At 36.1% G+C, this 27,502-nt stretch overlaps 1 protein-coding gene across 4 annotated transcripts; it reads left to right on the top strand.

Moving 5' to 3' along the window:
- Nucleotides 1–1,360: 1,360 nt before the first annotated feature.
- On the top strand, nucleotides 1,361–25,958 carry npm1b (nucleophosmin 1b). 4 transcript variants are annotated; one of them, XM_043257443.1, is made up of 11 exons: nucleotides 1,361–1,455; nucleotides 1,843–1,925; nucleotides 2,485–2,604; nucleotides 5,292–5,385; nucleotides 5,830–5,927; nucleotides 6,892–6,998; nucleotides 7,081–7,096; nucleotides 9,921–10,001; nucleotides 18,106–18,213; nucleotides 20,034–20,108; nucleotides 23,711–25,958. In XM_043257443.1, the coding sequence occupies exons 1-11, from the start codon at nucleotides 1,407–1,409 to the stop codon at nucleotides 23,753–23,755; spliced, it is 876 nt and encodes a 291-aa protein (XP_043113378.1). In that variant the 5' UTR covers nucleotides 1,361–1,406; the 3' UTR covers nucleotides 23,756–25,958. The 4 variants fall into 4 exon arrangements, 3 of the variants coding, with proteins under 3 accessions (XP_043113378.1, XP_043113377.1, XP_043113379.1); XM_043257442.1 differs by having other exon boundaries at nucleotides 7,081–7,138; XR_006252541.1 differs by lacking the exons at nucleotides 9,921–10,001; nucleotides 18,106–18,213; nucleotides 20,034–20,108; nucleotides 23,711–25,958 and adding exons at nucleotides 8,709–9,448; nucleotides 9,607–9,914 and having other exon boundaries at nucleotides 7,081–7,138.
- Nucleotides 25,959–27,502: the final 1,544 nt, after the last annotated feature.

Genomic DNA, 27,502 nt, shown 5'->3' with positions numbered 1-27,502 from the left:
GTACAACCATTTTATGTTAGTAAATACCCCATGCAAAAGATGTTTATAAAGATGTTTGCGCCCTCCTTTAGAGGATTTTCAAGAAAGAATATTAAAGTGTAGACAGGGCACTATAGAGAGCGGTGTAAAAGCATGTGTGTGTTTTGGGGTGTGTAATCAGACCGGCATGTCTCTGTGTGTATACGGGTCACTCACGTTAAAGTGCTGCCTGTTTTGAACTGTTTTCTTTCAAGATGGCTGTTTTCACCAAGAGCCTGCATGAAGGGTGGAAGCGATTATCTTCGTCCTTTTTATGGCTGTCACCTCTAACAAAGCGAAAAAAACGTTGTTCTTGTGAATGGGAAATCAAGTAAATTCTCCGAAGAGCTTAATAAATAGTCGACAAGCGACAAGGCCTAATGAACTACGAGGCGAGTAGAGCGGAGCATTCGAAACGAAGCTTCGAGAGCGGAATGATTCTTTTGATGTTTCGAATCTTTGATGCTTCGATGCGTCGGACTCCCGCGTTCTCGCGAAATCAAAATTAACGGTAAATAAAAAAGATCTAGTTGCAAATAATCTAAAATCAATTTTATAATTTGTGTTAATAGAATTTTGTGTTACAATCGTAAAATTCTGATTGTTATAGTGTTTGCAAGCTGTTTGGTAAACCACTTAAAATGTATAAATTATTGTTAATAAAACTGTAATATAGTAACTGACCTCGAGTTAATTTTTGAAAATGTTTATATAAATGGAGCAGAATATTCTGTAAGGGTCTTAGCGTTTTGTTTGTTGGTGTTTTTCAAACTGTTTAGTATGTTACAAATTAAATGGTGCCACAAACATCACGACACATTACAAAGACAAATGGATCTTTAATTATATATTACTAATATAATGTACACCAACAATTATTTTGCATAACACACACACACACACACACACACACACACACACACACACACACACACACACACACACACACACACACACACACAGGGATGAAAACTCGTTTTATCATTTTATAACAATTAATTTAATAGCAATCTTTTTCGTTTTTGATTAATAATAATAATTGCTATTATTTTAATTGCTAAATTTTGTAATTTCAAGTTGCATCAAATCATCACAATAAAGCATTCGACTAATTAATATTTTTTGGGAGAAAGACTACGGAGGACAAGCGGTTTGTTGAACGAAAAAAAGGCGAGTGGACTAAATAGTTATAACATGGCGTCATCTGGCGGATAAATTGGGAAACGAAAGCAAGAAAAAGCAAACAAAGGGCATTTACTTTAACACCGAGGACGAACACTATTGGACGACTTTTAGAAAATCCCGCCCACTGTGCACTCTCATTCGTCCATTCAAGTGTCAATCCACCCGCCGGAAGTACGATTAACAGGACCCTCTGTGGCGCAAAAATGGAGGATAACATTAAAGATCTCAGCCGACCTCAGATGTATTTATTTGGTGAGCTGAAATAAAATCTCATGTTGCATAATCATATATGTGCGATTATCAGTATTATGCAATCACATGACCTCGTCTGCTGCAGTACTGCAGTGCAATAAAAGAGTTGTGGCTAATGCAGCTAGCCTCATGCATTGAGTTTACCTTTGTTTATAGCCTAATGTTGATGTGCTTTTTCATTCAAAGAAATACTACGGACGAGAGGAGTAGGGATATTTATTTCCCCCTTTGTTTGTTACGATCTCGTGCCTTTATAAAGAATGTTACAGAGTATGTGGATGTTGTTTGTAATAATGTTAATTTTAGGGGACAAAACATCCTTGTATACAATATTAATAAATATATACATATATATATTTTTAGTGATTTTGTGACTTCTTCCTACAGGTTGCTCACTGAAAGCTGATAAGAAAGAGCACAAAGTTGATTTGGATGATGATGAGGCTGAACATCAGCTGTCACTCAAGGCGGTGAGGAAGATGAAATAACAAAATGTTATTAAAATTATTCATTTTTACAGATATTCGGTCCTGCGTGGAATAGTTTAAACAGTCCTACCTTGAAGATGAATGCAGAAGTTGATTCAGTCATGAGATGTTTGTCATTTCTATTCTATTCTTACCTAATCTATTAGATTTATCTTGTATATTCTGTAGCACTTAGTTAATGGTTTTGTTTTGTATAGTTCTATTCCATTCTATTCTGTTTCATATTTGATTTAAACTCATGTTAGCTGAAATGCGTGTGTAGTAAATTCTAAATGAAAACCTATTATTTTTAATTTTTTTTACTTTAAATTTCATAAAATTTTTAATGTCAAACGGTTCCGTTCTGTTCAGTTTAATCGTGGGTTCTATTCATTCTATCCAGTTTTTTTCATATTCTGTAACATTGTTTTCAGTTCTGTATTAGAAATATCGCGGTCAGTGTTCATCATAACTGTGCTAATGAACTATGATGAGTTGAATCGTTTTGATTGGCCGTAAACTCATTAACAAACCGCTTTCCTCTCTTCACATGTGTTCTCAGGTGTGTTTGGGAGCTGAGGCCGAGGATAAATTCCACACCGTGGAGATGGAGGGATTGACCTACGATGGCAAAACCACCAAAATCACTCTTGCTGTTCTGAAGCCATCCGTTCTGCCTTCTGTAAGTGTCCTAGTCTCCGTTTTTACAGAGTTGTGTGTGTCATGAACAGAAATGTGCAATGCTCAAATGTGTAGTAATAAATATATTTGTCCTGTATGAATCTACTAGGCTTTGGTTATTAATAGTTACAGCATCCTTGTCATGGTTTTCATTCATACTTACTATAGCGGTAGTAGACACTACCATCAGATCAGATTAGATGTTATATTGAATTTGACATAAATGAAAACCGAGGCTGTAGCACGCACTGTACAAAGTTTCTAGATCATGTAATCTTCACAACTTCCAAAGCTCTTTTATGGAGTTTTCTCTATTGAATGCTTTTTACGAAGGGACGTTTTATCTTGATATAGTTTTTTTTTTTTTTTTTTAAACAACAGTAGTATCTATTAATGCATAATTACAAGTAACTAACCTAAACTCTAACTTTATTGTAAGTACATACTGATAATTGATATTAATCTGTATTTAAGGTAAGACATCCAGGTAAACAATAGGGTACGTTTGAATGAACATGCATCACCATTAAAGCCTTGTTTCATTTTATTAGCTTGTTAGACCCAAATGTTTCCTAGAGGGGAATTTGATTTAAACAAATCTCTATGAACGCTGAGAAATAAAATGTAAGGTTTATTGTGTTTAAGTGTTAATGAAGAGGAGATTTTAGGCTCAGCGCAGGAGACAAAAAGTTACTTTTGAGAAAACCGCTTTTAAAAATATGTTGTAGTTGAAATCATCAGACGCAAATAAATTGAAATAAAATAATCACTTGAAGTGTATATTCTTGGCTCTCCTTCCACTAGTCTGAAAAAAGCATGGTATGAGAAGCTAAATAAACAAAACTGACCAGCACATGAAGGGAAAAAAAAGGGTTTTGTCTGTCTAAATTTAGAGATATTTTCAAGTAGTGTGGTAGAGATGAATACTGCAGATGACACTACAAGTTCACTCTGACTCGTTTTGTAAAATAAAAAAAGATTACTAGCAGCCAATTGTAATTATGCCCTCAATAACATCTTGAATATGGATTTATACTGTGTTGGGATGCCTTTTCTGGGTGTTTTTATGGTATTGGAAGAATGTGTCTAATAAAAATTCCAGCTGTGCCGAGGCCGGTCAAGTCGTGATTGACAGATTGTTTTTGGAAGGGGCGGGCCATCGTTGCATCATCAGGACAGCAAGCACAAGCTCTCCATGACATCAGCACACGTTCGCCTCTGTTTTATATCAGCTATGGAAAATGTGAGCATTTCCAAAGAGCTCTGGGAGGAATCTGTGTTTTATGGCTCGGAGCGATCAGAACGCAGGGTTTGTGTTCTGATAGATACCGACTGCTGGTTTGATTAGTACAGCGGGTGGAGTTTTTAATCGTGGCAAACTCATCCTGACACTTGAGGTCATCTATTTTAGGTTACAGCTGCTGTTTTTCCAAATCTGCAAGCCCTTTTTTTTGTGTGTTATTTCAACCCCGTCTGTAAGATCTTGGGTTTTATTCAGTTTATTCAATCCTAAAATTAGCAAACGCCCCGGGACATCTGACTCCAGTAATAATTGTACCGTAATTGCAAGGTTTTTGTCTCGATCGCTCGGGAGACAATCAACTCATCAGTCAGCGTTTGTGTTGAAACAGATCATCTGAGAAGATTTTGGACGTGAGGGATTGTTCGCCATTTAACATAATTACAACAGCTTCATAGCTGTCATTTAAAGCATTAAGCAGACCATCGCGCCCTCAGCTGTTTACATCTGGTTGCCATCGATGCAAGCGCCGTTGCCTGGCGCAGTGGAATGTTCATTCAGAATTTTTGGCCGTGGCTTGTATTTCGCGAGTTGCGCAATTGAGCTGATGTTTAGCTGAAGGCCTGTCTCAGATATACTGGCATGGCATGATCAGGACGGAGCCCAGTTGTGAAGTCTTTCTGAGAAACCAGTCTTGTTCGGATTTTGTGGTGGGAGTCGTTTATCATCAGATTTTACCACAAAATTGTCTGGTAATAAACACTAAGCAGTACGTTTCGATATTCATTAATTTACACGACTGGTCAAAAATGTTTAGTGGTTTTGAAGGAAGTTTCAAACACCCATGCGATTTTTAAATGACAATTCACCCTTGCCCGTTAAACCTTGGAAAGATTAAAACAGCTTCACAAACAGGCATATTATTTCTGCATTTATTAAGTCATTCATGTTATCACATATATATAGTTCAGGTATAAAAACTGATGTCTTTGTAGTGATCAAAGTATGCTGGCACTTCAGCTGTGTCGAATGCATTAAGTGACCGTTAAAAAATGTGTTTGTTATTGAAGCGTTCATTGAAATCGAAAACATGTATTAAATAGTATATTTTTAACTCATGTTGTAGTATTAAAAATGTTAGTAATTTATTAACATTTTATTAAACACTTTTAAATAGACTTTAGCAATAATATGTTGTAGCATTATTTTGTTTAGTTGAGAATCATCTGTATTTTAGACTATAAAAAAACCCCAAACATTTATTTGAAATAGCGTTCATTTATTCATTTGAAGTACAATCCTTTATAACGTTACACATTTCGGTCCAGTCGCTTTTGTGTCACCTTTATGTATCCTTGCTGAATAAGAGGAAATAGTTTCTTTCAATGTGGCAAATTCAAGATGTCTTATTTTCATCTAATCCTCTAAATTTTCTTTTTGTTCTCTAGCTAAGTCTGGGAGGTTTTGAGGTCACGCCTCCTGTGTCCTTTCGCCTGCGGTCCGGAGGGGGGCCGGTCTACATCAGCGGTCAGCATTTTGTCAGTGAGTACCTTTTTGCCTTTTCTCATTTGTTAGGACTGAACACGACCAGTTTAGAACAACGATTTCCCAGGTGTGTCTTTTGCCTCTTTTGTTTACTCTTCTCTTCTCTGATGAAACGATCCCCTCAACCTGTTGCGACGTCCTTGGGAGTAATCCAGCCCTCCGAAAGGGCCCTTCACTCTCCACGCGGACTCTAAATGAATTAACCAGCACCATGTGATACCATTTTCTCCGATATAATCGCTTCCATATGTTTGCGCATGCTGTTCAGACACTCTCGGCATGTCAGTTCTGCTCTCCAGATATTAAACGAGCGCAGCGTTTAAGCCTCCACTTATATCTGTCAGATTGGTTTTTTTGTCACAAAATGTGGAAATGCGAAGTTGCTTTGTTTTTATTTAAACCGAAGTTATTGATGTGTGGAGATCTCTGTGGTTCGCTCAGGCGTGAAGGAATCGGATGATGAGGATGAGGAAGAGGAGGAGAATAATACATCGCCAGTAAAGAGACCTTCCAATATGACCCTCACAAAAGTTCCTCAGGTGATCTCTCACATCAACCCGCTCGACAAATAATGCTGTTTAAATACAATTCATTCAAAAATGGTTACTATATGACACAAACAAAAGCCCCTTAAGAGAAATGTATACTTGATGCAGTACAAAAAAAGCTTGATCTTATTGTTATGTTTTCAAGTTCAGTTTCTGTATGTTCTTAAATCAAGATGCAGTTACTTTAGAAGTAAAATGATTTAAGATACTTAGTCTTGTTTTCAAAAAAATGTTTATTAGGAGTTCATGCTTGGTTTGAACTTTTAAGTAAGAACGTTATTTCTACACCTGACTATTTTAAGCATAAACGCACTTAAAATGATGAATTGAGTGAGTTAACATTTCTGAATCGGAAAACAGGGCATAAAAATGTAAATGTATCTTGACTGAACAATGTTTAGATACTTGTGCTGGTAAAAAAAGATCAAAATAATAAGAAAGACATTTTTATGGTGTGTTATTATAGGCGATGCTTAAAAGGAAACCGTGAGGTTGCCCTGTTGGCTTTCGTGGAATCTCAATAAAGAGACACATTGTTCAATACACACTTAATCCTCTAGATAAGTGTCTGAGACAAGCAACAGCTTGTCATCGATGTGATACACAGGGAGTCTGTTTGAAATCTTTTGTCAGAGTGTTGAAATGATCCCTTAGTTCTTATTAAGGCAGAAAGCCACGAGAAGCTGTCGCAGTGTTTCTACTTGGGTTCCGGGGTGTTGTAGTGATTTACCTGTGATAAAATCACCGTAATACGTATTTTTAGTGCCTTATTGCTTTTATAGGATAGCAGCAATGAGAAGATAAGACACAAATTAATGCATTATTAAATATAGAGTGATTGTACTCGTCTCCAGCACCTCACCAGTCACTTCCATTCAGATTTTACTGCTGGAATGCTCAGATTCGTAAAAATGCACTTTGTTCTTTTTCCAACGATCGTGTTCCATCATTTTAGAAAAAGCTGAAAATGGACTCAGATGAAGACGAGGATGAGGATAGTGACGATGATGATGACGACGACGATGATGATGATGAAGACGACGACGACGATGATGATGACGAGTGAGAACTCATGTTTGTTCAGTGTTGAAGGGAGAGGATCATTTATATTTGTATTTGTTTGACAAATGCTTTTTCTTTTTAGTGATGACGACAAAGAGGTAAAGGCTGTTGAAAAGAGCCCCGTCAAAACCCCTCAAAAAGTAAGTCTTGGTGATTCTTTCCAAGTATACAGTTAGAAAAGAGGAAATGCTGTGTACTACAGTGCCATTCAAGTTAGGGGTTGGTAAGGAAAGGAGTTTCATACGCTCACCAAAGCAGAATTTATTTTAAATCAAAAATACTAATAATATTGGGAAATTGTTAGTAATTTATACAACGTTTTCTGTTTTAATACATTTCAAAATAATAGTAATTTATTCCTGATGCAAAGCAGATTTTTCTGTCTTCAGTGTCACACGATGCTTTAGAAACCTTGAGAAACATTTCATATTGTTATCACAGAAACTATTTGCCTAACTTCGGTGTAGAATATTCATTTTTTAGAATTCTTTGAATTCAAAAGAACTGCATTTTTTAATTTGCTAAAACCTTTTAAAAGTTTTTACTGTCACTTTGGATAAGTATTATACAGCCTTACTAAATAAAAATATAAATTTCGCTGCCCCAAACTTAAACAAAACAGTTTTATGTGACATTGCTGAATGAAACCGAGTGACCAGCAGGTGCCAGTCTCTGCCTGAGATTTTGCATCACATATTCATCGCCACCTGTTATTATCCCATCAACATTAAGAGCACATTACATTCTCTCTGTCTCTTTGTAGAACACATATTCTTTCTCCCTCATGTCACCTCAGTGACTTCTTATCTTTATTATGTCTTGTTTGCATCTTTTCTTCATTCGTCTGTGTTCATAGACTTCTCTCTGTCTGGATCGTAATGATCGCATGCACACCGGGAAGATTCACAGACAGCCTGACTTCACCTCTATACCCATCACTCGCTTGTTTGGGGTCAGAAAGTGTATTATTGTATTCTTCAAGTATGTATTAAATTAATCAACGGTGACAAGACGTGTATGATGTTACGAAAACATTTCGTTTCCAAATGAATTAACAAATACGCATTATTACATTTTCATCAATAATCTTGAAAAATGCATCATGGTTTCCATAAAAATATAAAGCAGTACAGATGCTTTTGACACTGATGATATAAAGAAATGCTTCATGGTTAAATCAGCATATTGGAATGATTTCTGAAGGATCATGTGACATTGATATTGCTGAAAATTCATCACAAGAGTAAATGACGCGTTAAATCATATTTAAAGAGAAAACTGTTATTTTAAATTGCAGTAATATTACCATCTCTACTGATTGAATAATTGGAGGTTTCTTTTAAAAAACAAGAAAAAAGAAACCCAAACAGACTCCAAACTTTTAACGGGTAGACAATTTATAATGTTGTTTATTTCCAGCTTGCATCAACACACCTGAATATATATATATATTCAAGCAGTCCTGAAGAGCTTGATTAGCTGCATCAGGTGTGTTTGATTAGGGTTGGAGCTAAACTTACCCCAGGAGCAGGGTTGAAGACCTTTGATCTAAAATGTATGTAAATAAATGTCGTTAAATTAAAAGCGTAACTATTTATGCACCATTAAAACTCAGTGGAAATAAACTGAAATTGACAACCACAATAAAACCTAATAACCCTGCTGCGTTCGAGAGCGCGTGACATTGTGTGTGTTTGTATGTCTGTTTAGAGATCAAAGCGGGTGCATACCTGCTCTGTGAGGACTGATTCCTGCCCTGAGGAGAGACGACAGACGAGCATTTCTGTCACACGCTCCACATCCTTCCCCCCCACCATCAATGCTTGCTTCTTTTCTCACAGCTTTTTAATCTCTCGCTCGCTCGCTCGCTCTTTAGCCATCTCGACATCTATTTACGACCTTTAACTTGTTTGTTCATTTAGCTGGAAATATTGTCTGTGAAGTCTGTTTATGACTGTCTGTTTATGACTGTCTGTTTATGACGTAACACATTAGGTCTTAGACTGAAAAAAATGAAAAGTTTAGTTTTCAAGTCAATTCTTTGAACAGCTTTTTTTTTTATTTACTCATCACCCAAGTCACTGAGTAAAGTCACATGTCTCTTTAATGTTGATGTAAAAAAAAATGTTTTGGGTACGTTAGTATTGTCTTGTTTGTAAGACAACTTTCAAAACATATAGAAAAAGGGCATAAATGGATGGATGAACATAGTCTAGGCCTCAAAACTAGACACAGTAATCTCAATACAATACATTTTAAAAATGAGCTCTTTACATCAGTGTACTAAATAATGAACAATAATTTTAAAACACAGAAAAAAGTCAGCAAACATCAAAACAATGCTCCTGTAACAATAACTGCATAATTTATTCTTGCTGCAATGCTTTAACATTTCAACAGCATGCAGTTCTTCGTTCAGACAACTTTGACTAGTTGGGACAACATTTGGGGTAAATTTGCATTTTTATGTAAAGTTTAAATAAAATAGTTATAACCAACACTGATAAAGACTAATATTGTATATGTGTATGTATTGTATTTCTCACTCCCCATCCATATGTCTTTTTCATCCTCTTTTACTCGTCTGTTTTCTTTCTGGGGTGTTTAGAGTTATAAAGCAGTGACGGTGTCCTGTAGTCCCATCAGGCCATGACTAGACAGGCTTTGCTATCTACAAATTACTGCTCTCTTTCATCACGGCTCTCTGACAGCCGACTGAAATAAACATCTGAGAACAGTATAGTGTTACATCACTGAAGAGCGAAGCCATCACAATCACTCAATTCACAAACATCATCCGCTGTTATGATTCTAACACTGAGCATGACAGGTGACTCTGTATTTGACATGCGTTAAATATTTTCTCTGCACATTTAAACCTGGGATTGCCTCTTCTCTCTTTCTCTTTGTCCATTTTTCCAGACCCCAGAGAAGAAGGGCGCAGGTAAGCAGAACGGCTCAACAGACAAGAAAGCCGGGACATCAGGGAAGACCCAAACACAGGTAAGTTATGATTTATTACAAAAAAATGTACCCTGTAAAACGATTAATTGCATCAAAAATAAAAGTCTTTAAGTACTATGTATGTGCATGTATATATTATTTTTATATATTTCAGTGTATTTATTTGGAATATAAATGGTTTTAAAATAAATATAGGCATGGAAATATTTAAAAAATGCATACTGTATGTGTGTGTGTGTGTATACAGAACACACACATATTATGCACAAACATTTTTTCATGTTATCAGTTGCGATTTGACAGTGCAAAAATAATAATAAAAGCTAGCAGCAGTTCAGAATTTCTTCAAAGAAATGATTACATTTATTTATTGGTAATGGTGTAATATTACGATACAGCCATTTTTAGCTGTTAAAATGGTTTTAATGTTAAATAACCATGCCTATATGTGGGTAATTAAGCCAACTTTTCCGCATGAAAATGTAAAACCTATTTTATCTCATTTGGTATTTGATGGATGCAAACCAAAAGATAAGATTATTCATAATAAATTAAGTCTGGCATTAGTGCAAAAACAGCTTCACGTTATGTAACACTTTGGTAACGAAAACACAAAGTTCTGATGTTCATTGAATGATTTTTCCCTGGTCAGACTGATCAGGTGCGCTTCAGGATAAGTTTATTGGGATCACGGCAAATTGTAGGAGCCGTCTGGGTTTCAGGTTTTGGTATTCAGTCCACGTCCCAATCCCAAGCCGTGCCAACCAAAAAGCCAGAGTCTACCAGTGGATGCCAGAGGTAATTCTTACCAAACGTCCAGGTGCAGTTTAGGATGCCGACGACATGGCAGGCTCACAGAGAAAACCACAGGATAATGAGACGGCCTGTCTTTGTTTACGATCAGCCAACACCGCCAAAAGCAAAATGTGAATTAGACCAGCGGTACCCCTAAAGATAAATGTGTGCAACGGCATTTAAAACTCCAGCTGTGATTAGCTGAAAACCGCCCATTCTTGGGAGGACACGACGATCGCGAAGCCATTATTTCTGTATCTTTTAAGTCAGTGCACTTAATATACTTTTAATAATCAAGCGTTTTAGAGAAAAACATCTTGACATTCAAAGCTTTTCTTTTAGATCACGGAAAAAGGCCATTGCATTTTCCCAGGCAAGGAAATGGTGAAGCGCTGTTAACTAGCTGCTGGTGGCAACAATCCCAAAACGCCCAATTTGAAGGGTCATTTGTGGTCTGCTTTAAAACAACAAACTACTCACAAAGCCACGGCCTTCTGGCAGGGTGACCGATGTTGGGAATCTCAAATGCATTCACCAGACTTTCTTTTAATCACATATTTTCCTTCTTTGACCGGTGCACATGCAGTTGTGTGGGGTTGAATTTTCTTTGATGTAGTTTTTTTTCTTTCGCTGTAATTGAGGCGCTGAATCAGAAAGATACAGGAGTAGGAACGCTACGCACAGGAAGAGTTCTTCAAAGACATCCAGAGAAATAACGGTCATCCACGTAAAATCTGTGAACTTGAGAGAGAAGTTGAGCGCACAAATTGGTTTACTTACTAAAGATTTTTCTGCATTTATTTGTGTGTGTTTGTGTGCTTAGTTTTTTCATTTTCTTTCTACACTCCTTACACAATAATGCTAAAGTAAAAGCCAAATGTGTGATCGCTTAAAACGTTTTTTAAAGAAAAAGCTGAAATATTACTATCATACTCTTCACTATGACATTTTAGATTGTGCTCAGGTGGATCCCATTTTTTGGATCGTCTTTGAGATTTTTTTACACACTGATTGGAGCAAATCTGTAGCAAATTCAATTGATTGGACCTGATTTGGAAAAACACCCAGCTGTCTATATAAGTTCGAACAGCTGAAAATGAATATCGGAGCAGAAATCAAGCCATAAGGTCAAAATAATTGTCTGCAAAGCACAGACAGGATTGTGTTGAGGCACAAATCTGGTTGAGGCTGTTGCATTAAAGGTTGCTTCCATCATTAATGGAAGAAGTTTGGAGTCAGCTACAGCTGTCAGTTCGTTCAGACTTGAGCCATCAGGGAGAAAAAAAGTACAAGAAAATCTAGGAGCGCAAAACGTGTCCCATCATAACCTAAAATACTTTAATTTTAAAAAGACAGGCTGTAATTGTTATCAAAGCAGTATTAACATTAACTAACTAAAAGCATGCAAATATTTGTTGTTACTTGAAACAAAATATCATAACTGAAATAAAGTAAACCTTTTTTGGAAAACTAGTTTTCCAAGGCATATTTCTTCAGCACCAAAATAACTAAAACTAAACAAATAAATGTAAATTAATATGGATTTAAATCTAAAAAAATGTATTTGTCATTGTAGTTTTAGTACAAAAAAAGTTAATTCCTATATAGTATAGACATGAAAAAAAATGTAACAAGTGAAAATGTACATTTTATTCAAATACAGTATATCAGAGACACTAAGATAGCAGTAAGGGCAGAGTTAAAAGTCTTAGTACTTATGCAGTGTGATATTTGTGATGTGATGTATTTTCTATATTGTACTGCAGTTTCTGATTTGATTACGTTATTCGCAGTGTTCTATGATTAACAAAGCCCATAACCTTATAAAAGGACACGGCTTTGTCAAATACGTTTTTACGTTTTTTCTAATAAAATATTTTTATGCAGTAATTCATTACAGAGCGCTAAAAACCTGACACTGACTTTGTTGAAAATTGGAGGAAAAAATCTAATGACAATTAAGAAGTGGACGCTCACTGTTGCGCTCTATTGAGTGCTTTTACCAGATTTAAATATGGCCAGAAATGTCCATCAGGCTTTGCCTTTCACACATCCCAACGCGGGTTCACAAACCAGGTGACCAATTACCTAAGTGGGCTAGTTTTTTTGCAGGTGACAAACAAAGGCGAGACTAAACTTTCACCTCTTTAAATTTACATTCGTCCGACCTCTGACCCCTGGAACACACCCCTGCAGGACGGGTTTAAACCTTTACAGGGGTGACCTTTGGTCTTGGCATTCAAACCCGAACCACCTTTAACACGTAAGCACCCACACAATGTGCGAAACATCCCTTAACAATGTCAAAATGAGTTTCCCATCGTTCCCGCTGGCAGTTCACTTGACCTAACAATGTAAGATTCAGTAAGCGTGTTATTAGCATCTTAGATGCCTGACGTGAGGAGCACTAATTACCTACTGTTATAGAAACACCCCGGGGGCTGTGTGTGTGTGTGTGTGTGTGTGCACCCACATTTAGCTAATTCCATAATGGCCATGTTGTGGTGCAAGACATGGTTTTTAAAACACCTGACTAGATTAGACAGTCAAGTAGACATCCTCCCTTCCTTCTTAAACTCTGGCACTTTTTACACTTCTGCTTCCGGTCGGGACACTCCTACCCGTCCTTCTCTACACCCTTGTTTCCGGTGGCCACTCCTCTGCCATTAGAAATCATTAGAGCTTGGTGTTGGATGTCCCTTCAGGCCATGAGGCGAGCGGAAACCGAGTGCTCTGTCATTAGAGCATGGCAGACGCTGCGTTGCCTAACAACTTGCATTCTCCCAGCAGAGAACTGTATATCTGTATGAATGCATAAAGAAAAAAATCGCTTGCATTTCACACTGACATGCACTAGCAGTTGTGGAATGCTCTGTAAGACTGTATTTGCGTGTAGAAACAAGTTTGGTTCAATAGTATGGAACTGTACGATGCCTTCGTCTGAATGGCATGTGCGCTGTCGTAAACTATACAAGAGTATTCATGCCTAAGGTCCGGTTAGTTTTATGTTAGTCAGCCTCAGCTGCAGTGCAAACAGAATTCTCATTGAGCATCTTAAAGGGATACTCCACCCCAGCACTTTGTCATTAATCACTGTCATTGATCAAATGTCTCTGTCATCAGTGGTTCACCTGTAACATTAAGAAACGTACATTTTTGGAGAGTATCTGCTACACACATCGTACGCTCTTCTGAGATGTACAGATGGGCTAAATAGACATTAACAATTTATCTGTGTGTCAAGAACGACACAAAAGAGCGTGTGGGTGTCCATACTTTCATGCTTTTCCAGACCTTGACAGTGTTCATTATTTGGCAGTCAATGGGACGGTCGCAAGCCTCCTGGTTTTCATCCAAAGTATCTTAAATTGTGTTCCCGAAGATGAACTAAGCTTTTACTGGTTTGCAACAACATAAGGGTAAATGATTAATAATAACATTTTCATTTTGGGCTGGAGTGTCCCTTTAAGGTAAAGGCTTCCTCGAAATGGCAAGCTTTATTCTGATTGGCTGATTTCTGGGAGTTTTATGCACATTTGTGCTTTTCGCTTTTCACCTGCCTGTTGTATGCAGAAGTTAATTGTGGCCTATGGACAGATGCTAATAAAATTTTAAATGGTTAAAATTTGTCTATTTGTTAAAGTTTAACATTTTGGAGTTAATACTCTTTATGTTTTTTTTTTTTTTACCGTTTTAACATTGATAACAGTAAGAGGTTTTTTGAGCAGAAAAGCAGTACATTTATGATTTCTGAAGGATAATGTGACACTGAAGAGTGGAGTAATGATGCTGAAAAATCAGCTTTTCATCACAGGAATAAATTGCTTTTTAAAATATATTCAAATAGAAAGCAGTTATTTAAAATTTTACAGTATTGATATTTTTACTGTATTTTATCAATTAAATGATTAAAAAATGGAATGACTTCAGACTTTTATGTATGCGTTTTATCAATTTATTAATTCCCTATGCTATAAAATAGAATAATTTTATTTTAATCAACAATGAAAAAATGAAGTGACTATTAACTGAGTTGTTATGCACTTTAGTCAGAAATCTGCCAGAGTTTGCAAGTATTTGAGAGTGGATGCTGAGAATGCTGATCTTAATGGACACTTGTAAAATCATTTAGGCAGCTGAGACAGTTACCTTTCCTAACATACATAAAATGTGCATTAGTGTAATAGAGCTGCGAACACTGTCACTTGGTATGCCACTGGTTGTTAAAGGTCAGTAAGGTTTTGAAGTTACACGCTCGATCATGGCTCAGTGGAGTGGCGTTTGTGTCAGTGTGCATTGAGGACAGCTGATTACATCAAATGCTAGCGTGCTAATGATTAAGTGCCGTCCCCTGGCATCTGTAATCAGTGTCTGGCGTAGATTAAAAAGCTCGCTGCACTCTCTGTCTGTCAGCTGTCTTGACTCTACAGCTGTCCTTTCCCAACACACAAAACGCCCTGCTATATAATGACTGCAGCACACCAGACCTCTCTGGCCTTCTGCCAGTCCTCTCTCTGTGTGTGTGTGTGTGTGTTGTGAGCGCATTTGTCCTTTAATCTGATACCTTTTGATCTATCGCATGCTTGTCAATCGCTACAGAGGAACAGGGGATTATTTATTGTGTTCGTACAAAGAAAGACTGGAAGACATTGTCCCTTACTTTATGTTCCTCCTTCACTTTCTTTCATCTGAGACTTCTGGAGGATTCTTGAGGGATGTTTACCTGTTTGCCTTGAAGCTGAACTGGTACACAATCATGCGTCCAGAGATGCTTTGATTTTTATGGTGTTTTCACTTTTTTTAAAAGAACTTGGCCACAAAAGTGGACTTTTAATTTAATTTATTAATTTATTAATTTATTTTCTTCTTACAAAGTTTACATTTAGAGTCTTTATTTAATTAGTAGGACTGGGAAAGTTTAAATTGCATTCATTTCTTTAATGCAAACCGTTTAAAATGTGTTTTTGTGTGTGTCTGTGGGCTTATTTTAGAGTGATTTATATACTATTGTAGTATTCGTTCATAGATTTGTTGATATATAATGATTGAATTAGCAATTATTTTTACATTTTTCACTTTTTTAATTTGAGTAATTATATGATGTAATAATGTATGAATTTTAGCTCTAGTTTTATTTAAATTATCTACATTGAAGGCAGATGCTTTTATTTTTATTTTAGTTAACGATCCCAAATAATTTAGCTGAATCGGCTTTCGTTTGTTCCGCATCCCGAGGCTGTAAAAGGTATTAAAATATATATTAATGAATATTTATTGTCTTGTTTAATAATAATTTAAAGAACAGATAATAGATATAATAATCACACCACCTGTCAAGATGGTCTCCGTTAGGTTCACTTTAAAGGGCACCGAGGTGAAGCATATATAGTCGCATATGCCAGACGTCTTCGTGCTTTACATCTCCATTTCTTCCATCTACTTCCTTTTTTGTTTTTTACTCTGTAAAACAGAGCTCTGTCCATCAGTTTAACCCTACAATCAGTGTGGATTCCTGGCTGGGCTGCATGCATGGACAGGCCAGTTTGTGTCTGTGTCTGTGTGTGAAAGAGAGAGAGAGAGAGAGAGAGAGAGAGAGAGAGAGAGAGAGCTTATACGAGTCTGCAGTGGGATAGTATCTCTCTGCTGAAAGCTGGACACACACCTGTGCCCACCGAGCACACACAGACGCAGACCCGCTCTTTCAGAGGGTGGACACCAGATTCTTTAGTGAAGCTGTAATAATACAGACATTCGCCTTCACAATCTCTCAGACCTCCTGCACTATGACAGAGTATCACAGAGCACATGAACCTTTTGCTTTCAAAGCATCAACACAGACAGCGTTTACACCTGGTAAACTTTCTTGGCTTTGAAGGAAAATTACCATCCGATGTAGTCACGAAATCAGAGACCTGGCCTCCGAAAACACTATCACGTGATCAAGCGGTAGCAGAAGACACTTCTAGCATCTGCTACAGCAAACTGACTTCAAACACAAAACTGTGGCCGAAACCTGAAAAGTCATTCGCAGGGACACTCGTCACCAGGCTAAATTTGGATTCGTGTATTACAGTTGCATTTCCGTTCATTTTGGTATGCGTTAACATGGACAACCTTAATGCGATGCACGCTTGACAGTCAGTCATATATGAAACGGGTCAGAAACGGGCTAAAATCGTGCCATAGTTTCTATTAACAATTTGCATAGTTGATTTTATTTAAATAAGCATATTGTTATAAGTTGCTGTTTCTGTCTACGGAGGGTTAGAAACGAACAGATTCCATCAAAAATATCTTGATTTTTGTTCCAAAGATGAATGAAAGTCTTACGGGTTTGGAACAACATGAAGGCGAGAAATTGATGACAGGATTTTTATTTTGGGGTGAGCTAACCCTTTAATTGTGAAAGCAATTGCATTAAGCATCATTTAAAATACATCTAAAATATGGAAAAGGCGAGTTTTAGTTCAAATGTATTAATAAATTAGATTAATCCTCAATAAATGATTTTCTTTTTAATGTATAAACCAGGTTATTGCATATTGTCTGTTAGTGCTATTACAGAAATATTACCTGCTTAATTGATGAATTTATGTATGATTACAAAAAGCGTCACATAAAGTTAGTTCAAACTAATATAAAGCTCATTGTATTTGTACTCACTCGTTGAATTTGATGTCGTGGGGATCTGAAACCAGTTTCTTACTATAAAATCAGACTTTGAAAAGCCAAGTTATGTCTAAAAACACGCATGGTCGTTGTTATCATGTCAATGAACATTTATATAGTTTAAAAGTGTTTTTTGTGGCCACAGTGTGTAATCATTTTAATGGTGCTGATACATAAAGTTATTGATCTCTGTAACATGAACGTGTCACTTCGGGCTTGTCTTCTCCTGCATGGAAGCAATAAAAGGATCATTTGAAGCCCTTCCAAATTTGTCAAAGGGTGCTGTTATTAGTGCAGAGGTCTGTGGTTATTGAGGATAAATGGGTCAGGTAGCCTGCTGGTGGGTGTTATTAGTGAAAGCAATTGTTTTTGTTTGTCTCTATCTAGCATGATGTGTGAAATCTGACGCTATTAGAGGAAAACAGAACTCGGAAGACTGCTGTATAGTCAATAGAATTTTTCATAATTTTGCTGTACTATTATTGAACTTATCTAAATCAACATTGAACAGCAGAATTGGGATTTGTCTCATATTTGGTGAAGCATGCATCATTAGTTCTGTTAGTTTCTTTATTAATGTGAAGCTGCAGTTAAACTACTCATATAAAGTGCTCCTATGTAAATTAATGTCAGCTTGAACCTTTCTAGATCGAAACGATGTTCGTTTGTCTTGTTTCAGACACCACAGAAAGTAAAAGACAAGTCCGAAGCAGGGCCTTCTGGAAAGTCTCCCAGCACTCCCAACCTGAGCGAGGTCAAAAGCAAACTTTCATCAGCGGCTAAAGAGGTACATACTCCCTTTTACGTTGATATTTGTTTCTCCGCATTTCTTTTCTGTGATCACACACATGCTTTAGCCCTGACATACATGCGTACAAACAAACACACACACATGCTATATGTTAACAGCGATAAGTACGCCGACTTAGCAGATGATGAGTTGGTCAAATGTTAATGAGGTGTCTGAGTTAAAGGCTGGAGGGGGGATGACCAGCTATATGACATCATCATATCAGGATTATCCCGTCTTTTTGAGTCCACCTGCTCACTTCCTCAATCAGTTCCCGAATGCACCCCTGACCACTAAACCTCTTCATCCTCACATCCTCACATCCATGATCTCTGAGAGTCTCTCATTACATTGTAATGTTTTTGAAAGCAGCACTGATCCTTTAAATGTTAAATGACTGCATGAAAGCACACCATGCAGTGAGATGCTGTAATATTTTTTTACTGCACGTGTGATATGATGTCATTCATTGTTCAGTTTGTCCAATCTAGGTATAAACTATAATGAATATATGCAAATATTTTTTATGATTAAAATCAAATTTTTCAGAATTTTTTTTTGATGACTACAAAGAATGAAAGAAAAGCGTTTGTTTGAAATACACTGTCATTTAAAAAATTGGGATCAGTAAAATTAAATTAAACCGTTTTTTTTTTTTTTTTTTTTTTTTTTTAAACGTTTCTAATACTCATCAAGCTATTAGATAAGAAATTTAAGAAACAAAAACAATTTTTCCAGTTTTAATATACTTGAAAATATAATTTATTCCTGAATTTGTAGTGTCATTATTCCAATCTCCTTGTCAAATTACGCTTTAGGAATAATTTTAATATGCTGATTAATTATTAATGTTGGAAACAGATGTGCTGCTTAATACTTTTGGGACCTGTGATACTTTTCAGGATTTTATGATTTATAAAAAAATTAAAAAAAACAACATTTTGTTTATTCAAAATTGAAATTGTGTGTTGTAATATATGCTATTATTCAAAAGTTTGGAGTCAGTAAAAAAAAATTTTCTTCGTCTTTTTAATACATTTTTTATTTCAGTTTTATTCATTTTAGTAAGTTAGATGAAAAAAATTATATTTAAAAATTATATTTAAGTAATAAATTATATTTGAGTATATTAAAATAGGAAATCAATATTAAAAATTGCAATGTTTTACAAAATCTTTAAAGAAAAAAATCTTTTTTTTTGATCAAATAAACACAGCCTTGATAAGCATAAAGACTCTTCTCATTCAAACATAAGAAGTCTTACTGATCCCAAACATTTAAATGGCAGTGTATATCTCTTTACTGCCATTTTTCGTCAATTTAATGGAAGCATTAAAAAGAAATTCTTACTGAGCCCCAACTTTTAAATGGGATTGCCCATACTGAGGGACTAGTCAATTATTGTCTGTGGCAATCAGCAGCAGGGTGAGAAAACCTGTAACCCTAAAGACATATCTAAGCTAGCTGTGCGCTTCTTAAACGCCAGAAACAGGAGAGTGAGATGAATAGTATGTTATGCCGTAATATCTACTTTAAAACTGGAAGGATACAAGGGATGGATTGTGTTGAGCAGATACGATGATTTGTGTCCGTGTGATTTCATTCGGTCTGCTGTAGATAAGGGGAACTGGAATTACTGTAAAGGCCACGAAAAATGCGAGTTCACTGAAGTGCGTCCAACACCCAACGACTCACCCTGTTCATCACGGCAGCAGCGCTCTGGCTCCGAGTCAGGATGATCTCAACACTTAGCAGAGAGACACAAGTGATGAAAAAGGGCCATTTCATTTCTACAAAAATGTGTTTCTCTGAAACAGGGGAGGCCACTTCCAAAGACGGAACAGAAGTTTGAGAACTACGCTAGAAGCTGTTTCAGGATCTCCGATAAACAAGTGAGTATCGCCGCTTTCAGAAAGCACTGTCACCCCTCTGGCTGGAGCATTTCTAGTCTTCGCACGTTGCGTGAAAAGCGTGCATGGCCCTGACAAAATTTATCAACACTTCTAAGAGGTCTTTTATGTAAGAAATGTCCACTTAAAAGATTAAGACGCTTCAGCTCAGAAGACGAGACATACCTCAGCCGGTGAAGAGATACAAAAGCGTCAGGCTTGAAATGTATGCGAAAGGAAAACCTTACCGTGTCCAGCTCAGCATAGCTCTTGCGTTACTGGAAAGTAACAGACCTAGAGGCATTTTGTCGCATTTATGTAAAACTTGATTTTAAATATTTTGGTATAGTTTATGTTTTTTTGTTTTTTTCCAGTTATTTGAGTACATCAACGTAAACTAAATGTAAAATGAAAATGGTCATAGTCATTAGTAAGCAGTCTATAAATACAGCTATAAATGCCTTGTTCTTGATGTGTAAGCATATTTACAAAGGAGATTATTATAGTATATTTTATATTATATATTAAAGGCTCAGTTATCTTCCTAACAGAAAAAAATATGAACACACACGCACATAGGGTTACAGAACTATTCATTTCAAGATGCAAAAAAAATATGAAACACGTATTGTACAGTTTTTTGCGTCTTGAAAAAATATTTCTGTGTTCTGTATCCCTCTGTGTTGAGCTTGTTAAACGTTTATGCATGGAAGATAAATCATTTACTTAGACTTTCTAAATGGTGTTATTAAACACTGAGAGCTCCTAAATAACTGGTTTGTATAAAAATAACATAATAATTTAGAAATTATAAATCAACCATGAAAATTCAATTATTAAACATTATTATTATTATTATTATCAATTATTAAACAATATATAGGCTCAAGAACAAGGCATTTATAGCTGTACTTGTAAACCGCTTACTAATGCATATTAATGTTAGAACAATGGTTTATAAAGGATGAGTTGTGTATTTACTAATGCTTAACTAACGATTTATAGTGTGCAGTTATTATGAAATGTTACCAAAAATGTTTATTTTATTTTAGTAATTCATATTTTTTATGCTTTTTGCTTTAATTTTATAGTAATTTAGTTGTTTTGTTTATAATAATTTTTATTACTTTAAATTGTTATCTTTTTTTATAAATTCCAGTTTTATTCATTTTAGTACATCTTATTAAACTTAAAAAAAATATATATAAATACGTTTTAGTTAATAATATATGTTACATAATATGTTTTATTTTTTGTTTTAGTTGCCTTTTTTATTTTAAGTAACAGAAATGTAGTTTTTATTGTTTTAAGTTTAAGGTCATTACACCCAGCGTCTGACATTATCGTCTGAATAAATAAAAACACTTAATTTGCAAGGACCTAAAACCCCCTTAAGCTGTTATATAATCACTGTAAACCGTGGTTTCACGGGGCTAGTTGCTAGTTGCTAGTTGCTAGTCGTTTCATTTGCTCTGTAAAAAGTTTTTCGACATCATGTTCAGTCAAATGCACCATCAGTTACTTATAATAGTCCTACCTTAAGATGGTGATAGTTATCTTGAAATATCTGTGCCCCTATAGATGTTCTTATTCATGTCACTAGCTTTTAAAAAGTGAAATAATCACATCTACATTCAATTTGTGTGTATTTTAGGCATTCGCATCTTCTGTCTTCGTGGGTCGGTTGGGGGGTGGCATACTGAGATCTTCCAGTGCTCTCTTTTTTTTTTTATCAGCGAATGAAATATGTACCGATTGACCTCTTGGCGTTTAAAAGAACAGGAGGGAGCTGTCATGCCTGACATCTTTAGCTGTGATTTAAATCCCTCCTTCACTCATTCCTCTCTCGCTGTCTCTTTTAGTCTAGGGGTTTTTTTCGCATTTGTATGTGTCAGGCTGGGTGTTGACCTGAAATATTGCGGTAGTCTAAAGCAGCCCTCACAAATGGCCACGTTTGGGTCAAAAGAGAAAAATCTCTCTTTTAACTAAAGCACACTATCATGTCTGCTGTAGCTTTTCTTTTGTCAGGATGAATTACACATAAGAGTCCAAATGCCTGTGTGTGTTAGTGGTACCAACAGGGTGGATCTTACAAAAACACATCCAGGTCTCATTCTAACCTAATATTCTTTATTAATATTTTTTATATTTACCATATTTTACATATAAATGAATTCATTTGGAAGAAGCTTTTATCCAAAGCGACTTCCAAGTTTGACATATTTCTCAGTATTTCTCAGCTACAGCAACACGTGACTCTTTTTTCCTTTTTTTTGCCCTAAAAATCCATTTTTATGTTGTTATAAAAGTACTACATCATGCCATTATTTTTTTTATAGCATTAAAGCAGTGAAAATAGTTTTTCTTTTGCATTTATGTCAAAACCTAGCTAGCTGCATATCTAGACAGTATTTATTTATTTTTTTTAAAGTATTGTAGATAGTCGACCAATATGGATTACTTTACATAGCCAGTATCAATAGAAAAAAATTAATCAAAGAAACCACACTATTTAAAGTTGTATGTACGTTTTTGACTCTCCTTTAGCCAAAAAGCCCGTGTGCTTGTAGATATTTAGGAAACATGTTATGTTTACATGGCTGTTTCTCTGAAAAATAATGTAATTCTACTCTGAAATGTGCCTTCCAAAATGTATTACAGCGTTTGTCTTTCAGTTGTTAGCAGGATTACACTCAGGCACAGGGTTCGCTGTCAAAATAAAAGTCCCCATTCTGAGACACTTACTATTGTCCAAACAGAAAAACATATTGCCCAGTGTTTGCCTTTATATTAAATGGTCAGCATTTGCTTTTCTGCTTGGCTGATGAGTGTCAGAGGCGCATAAACTCCCCTTTTCTGCCGTTTTTAATATTGACCCCGTCCGATAAATTACTTGGAGAAGACCAAAAGATGTTGATTTTAAATATACTTATATTTCATTCAATACCTGAAATTTTTGTATCCAATTTTTGCATCAAGCCAAGCCTCCTGTGGACTTTACTCGAGGAGCACTATTTATACGTGCTGCTGCCTACGAAGACAGTTCCAGATCACTTCTGATGTCCCATTTGGGGTTGGGATGTTGCCTTCGAAAAGTATGCAGCGAGGCAGCTCACTGGGATGTGGAACAGAGTTAGATGTTTTTCTGTTTTGGTCAGTAATGAGTTATGAGCTACGTGATGCATTGCGCCCTGTGAGTCTGTTCTAGAAACAAGGCTGGAGCGTGTCAGACTTTGCAGTGCAGGTGTCCTCTCAGATGTACAACGGGTGGAGCATGTACGAGTGTGTGTGTGTGTGTGTGTGTGTGTTTTCAAGCACAAACGGCTTTGGGAGCACAGCAGGCAAAGAGGTGTGAGACATGTCTTTGTCAGAGAGAGGCACTAGTCATACCCTCTGGTATGTACAACGACTGCACCCCCTTCCTCTGGACTCGGAGCTGTAGTTATACCCCAGACGCACCGCTAATGTGGAGCTTTTCATCCAAACTGACTCACACGGCTCTAATTATTAAGCATCCAAATGAGTCGCTACATCAGAGAAACTCCGTTCCAGCTTCACCAACTCATCCTTTTCCCTCTCTCTCCCCCCCGTTTGTTTTCTTGCAGGTGATCAAAGACCTTTGGAACTTTTTACAATCACTAAAAAAGTAATGGCTGCTCTGCGCTCCCCTTCCCGTCCCGGTGCAGCAGAAGTCTGGGCCGAGCCAGTAACGGCTCTTCAGCTGTGCGATCTGGCCTCTTCTCGTCTTAACGCGATCCGCCTGCTCTTCTCTCACTTTAAAGATGGATAGAGCAGAAGGAACCTGAGCAATGGCAGAGATATCATGCTTCATGTTTTATGTTTTTTGTTTTTTTTTTAAATTATGGATTTTTTTTTCGCCCGCAGTGGTTTCCTAGAAGAACATTTAATGGGATGTTGTGCTAAAACAGTTATAATTTTAAAGGGTGAATCCCACTAAATCTTTTTTTTACTAAATCTTTGCAGCTCATAGTTCATCTCAAAACACACAAAAAAAGAAATGATATTTTGCATGAAGTAAATGAAGCCTGTTTTGGACTAAATAAATGTTTGTTTTTTTTATTACGATTTTTCAAAAGACTTAAATTTCCCCAAATAACATAATGTGAAAAAAAAAAAAAAAGTATTTATACATCATGGATTGATTTTTGTTAGGGATTATAATTTATGGTGATTTAAAACAGATTGTAATCATGGTAAATAAAAATATACAGCATAAAATCAATCATTTTATTTTATTATAATAGGAATCATTAAAAATAATGTGGGGGAAAAAGTGATACTAATGCAATAATGTTAATGTTCATTAAAACAGGCTTTGTTGTTTTAATGCAAAATATAATGTTCTTTTTTTTCTTTTGCTTTTTCGGGTAAAATTTGATCCTGATTGTTTTTGTGAGCATCACTCTTAAATAGAAAACCAATGGTGCTGGTTTATTATGATTTTCTAAAAAGTTTTTGTGATGCCATTAAAAAACTAAAACATTATCTTGAACAAAATAGTTTATTCACTACCAGCCCAAGACCAATTTGCTTCTTGTGCATATTTGAAACCGTAATCACTGCGAATCATCCCGTTAATTTCTTCTTATGAAGATGGCAGCTGAAGTGTAATAATGTAAAAGATTGAGTGGCATTCTGAGTGTTCCGTCTGATTGAAGATTCCGTCTAGTTCACAGTATTCAGGATTCTGCCTGGCAGAGATTCCAATGGCCTTCAACGTTTAAACTTTACAATTATCCTAAGTGCTATAGACTCTCCCGTAAAAATCCTCTTGAGAAGAACGGCCAGAATATTATACCTTGTTAAAAAGATGAATGTTAGTCCATGGTTTAGGTCATTAAATACGATAAAAAAAATAATTAGTTGATGTAAAACTTTAAAATCATGCTTTCCCTGTTTTACGTTTTTGTCATATCAGTTGTTTTTTATTTTCACTAGGCCATTTTAATTTGTTAGCGCTGATAGATAAACCCCTTGAATATATGTAGGTGTTTTTGAAGGCAGAAGAATCAGTCCTTGAGCTGTTTTAATTGATTTTGTTCTGTGAACTTGCTACAAGCCTAATTCCCGACAATGTATATGCTGCAAACAAGCAGTGCGTTTCAACAAAACTCTGTTGCTCCATCGTTCCTACAAAATGGTTTGTAATGCAATTTTGTTGATGTCAGTGTCATTGGAAGCAATTTAATTTTGCTGCATCATTCTGATCACTTGCAGCGCTAGTTTGGTTTCCTTTGTTTGGTTAATCTGTGAAATAAATACTGTATAACAAGTTTTTGTCTGTGAATTATAATCTTGTGAAGTTACCTATACTCCACCTTTGGGTAACCAAGTGCACCGATAAGGTGTTGTTGTGACAGCTAATGTCAAGATCATGTTCTTACCACATAACGTTTTCAGAACAAGACATCTGGCTAGACTAGCACAAAATATATATATATATATATATATATATATATATATATATATATATATATATATATATATATATTGCATCATACAGTTGCGGCATGCTTTTAATTTTCGTGTCCAGCTATAATAATTCCATTTACTAATAACAGAAGTGAATTGATTGATTTAATGATTTAATTATTAAACCTACATAACCTTTGAATGTTGACTCAAAACAGCTCTGATGAAGTAAATGTAAGATGATGCTCTAAACTATTACAGCGCTCGCCAACAGAGACCATGCTAAGCACAAATGTACCTTTCTCTTGCTCTTGAAAGTCTCCAGCCTATTTGCCCAGCTGAGGTGTTCACCTGATCGGTTCGTTTGTTCTCTGTTCTATCATTGTCTGAAACGGAAACAATAAAAAAGTGTCAACCATTGCTTGTTCTTTTTGCACTTGCTTCTTTTTTCTCAACGTCTGAATCAGTTTGTGGGAAACTTTTGATCAACGTGATTCCTAAACTCCTTCTGAAACCTGTCCTGAAGTTGGTTCGCCGGTTTAGTTCGGAAATGATTCTTTATGCATTCACCACATGGTGGCGATAATGGCTTATGATGACAGTGAATTTTGATTTATGGAACGTTCCTTCCCTCTATACTGTAAGGGATAATTAATCAACCTCTCACCTGGATGATGCCCCTTCATTATGCCTGCTGACACTTACCTACTTCCTGTTGTCATAGCCTACAGCAGGAAGTGAGCTCAGCAGACAGGGTGTGTGTGCGAGGGGGGTCAAGACTTGAAGTATTACTGTGTGGAATTCCCCGTTTCCCAAGTGTGAGGAATTCCAGATCAGCACGCACTCCAGGCAGAATCAGGGATGAAGGAGAACGTACAGAAATTCCACCTGAAGCTATTCTGATAGGAATTAAGAATTTTTTTTTTTTTCTGATTCAGCTGTCTGACTGAAGTGTCCAGTCATGACTGAGCAAACCACGGTGTCAGCAAGATCATGTTGGGAACAGAAATCATTTTGATCCCATTTAATAATGGGACAGATGCAGCTGTCCTGCGTGTTGCACGTTAGTGTTTAACCGTGCAAACGTCAGCTCTCTAGATGCAACAGAAGGATTTATCAAACCCTTTTTCATGACCCATGATCTTAGACTGTTCTAGGACATAGATGAAACGCTTTCTACACTTTTAAAAATAAAGTTGCTTAAAAGATTCCTAACAGCAATGTCATAGAAGATCCATTTTTTGTTCCACAAAGGACTATACCTTTAAAGGTGCTTTAAAGAAACCATCTCTCTCTTACCTTTTTATAACGTGAAGAACTGTCTTTAGCCACAAACAACCTTTTGTGAAACAGAAAGGTTCCTCAGTTGTTAAAGGTTTTTTTTAATTAAACCATTTAGACACAAAAGTTCTGCTTTGAAATCGTAAAACTATTTCTTCCTAGATTTTGCCCCCAAGTAAATCCTACTCTACTTTTTCACTATAGGCCTATCCAAAATTTCAAAGGCCCTTGAGATTATATTTTAGGCTCAATGGACTTCAAATGCAGATTTCCTTAAAAAAATTGCATCTTTTCAGGTGCATGTTTATGAGTGGGTTTTTAGAATTCACCCCCACTCCTATAATTCTCCCAAAATCCTATAATTTCTCAGTTTTTACATAAATCGTAGCATTATAGCATATGCGTGAAAGTTATATATAAGGTTGGGACTTTATTGGGACTAAATTATATATTTAGTTCACTCCACCTAATTCTTATGAAAATAAATATGAAGTGTTTTGTTCTGTGGTTTCATAGTTATTTATTTAGGCGTTGACTGCCGCTGGTGCCACCTTTTAATAAAATTAGCGCATAGTTAGATGCTTCTCCATACAGGTAAGAAAATGAATTGAAATGAAATGTTGTGGTATGAGAACTCTACACGTCATGCAGATTTTTTGTATGCATGTAATACTCTGATGTGC

Source organism: Puntigrus tetrazona, chromosome 14, assembly GCF_018831695.1.
Source record: "Puntigrus tetrazona isolate hp1 chromosome 14, ASM1883169v1, whole genome shotgun sequence".
In the NCBI taxonomy this organism is placed as follows: domain Eukaryota; kingdom Metazoa; phylum Chordata; class Actinopteri; order Cypriniformes; family Cyprinidae; genus Puntigrus; species Puntigrus tetrazona.
This window is presented reverse-complemented; position numbering and strand designations above follow the sequence as displayed.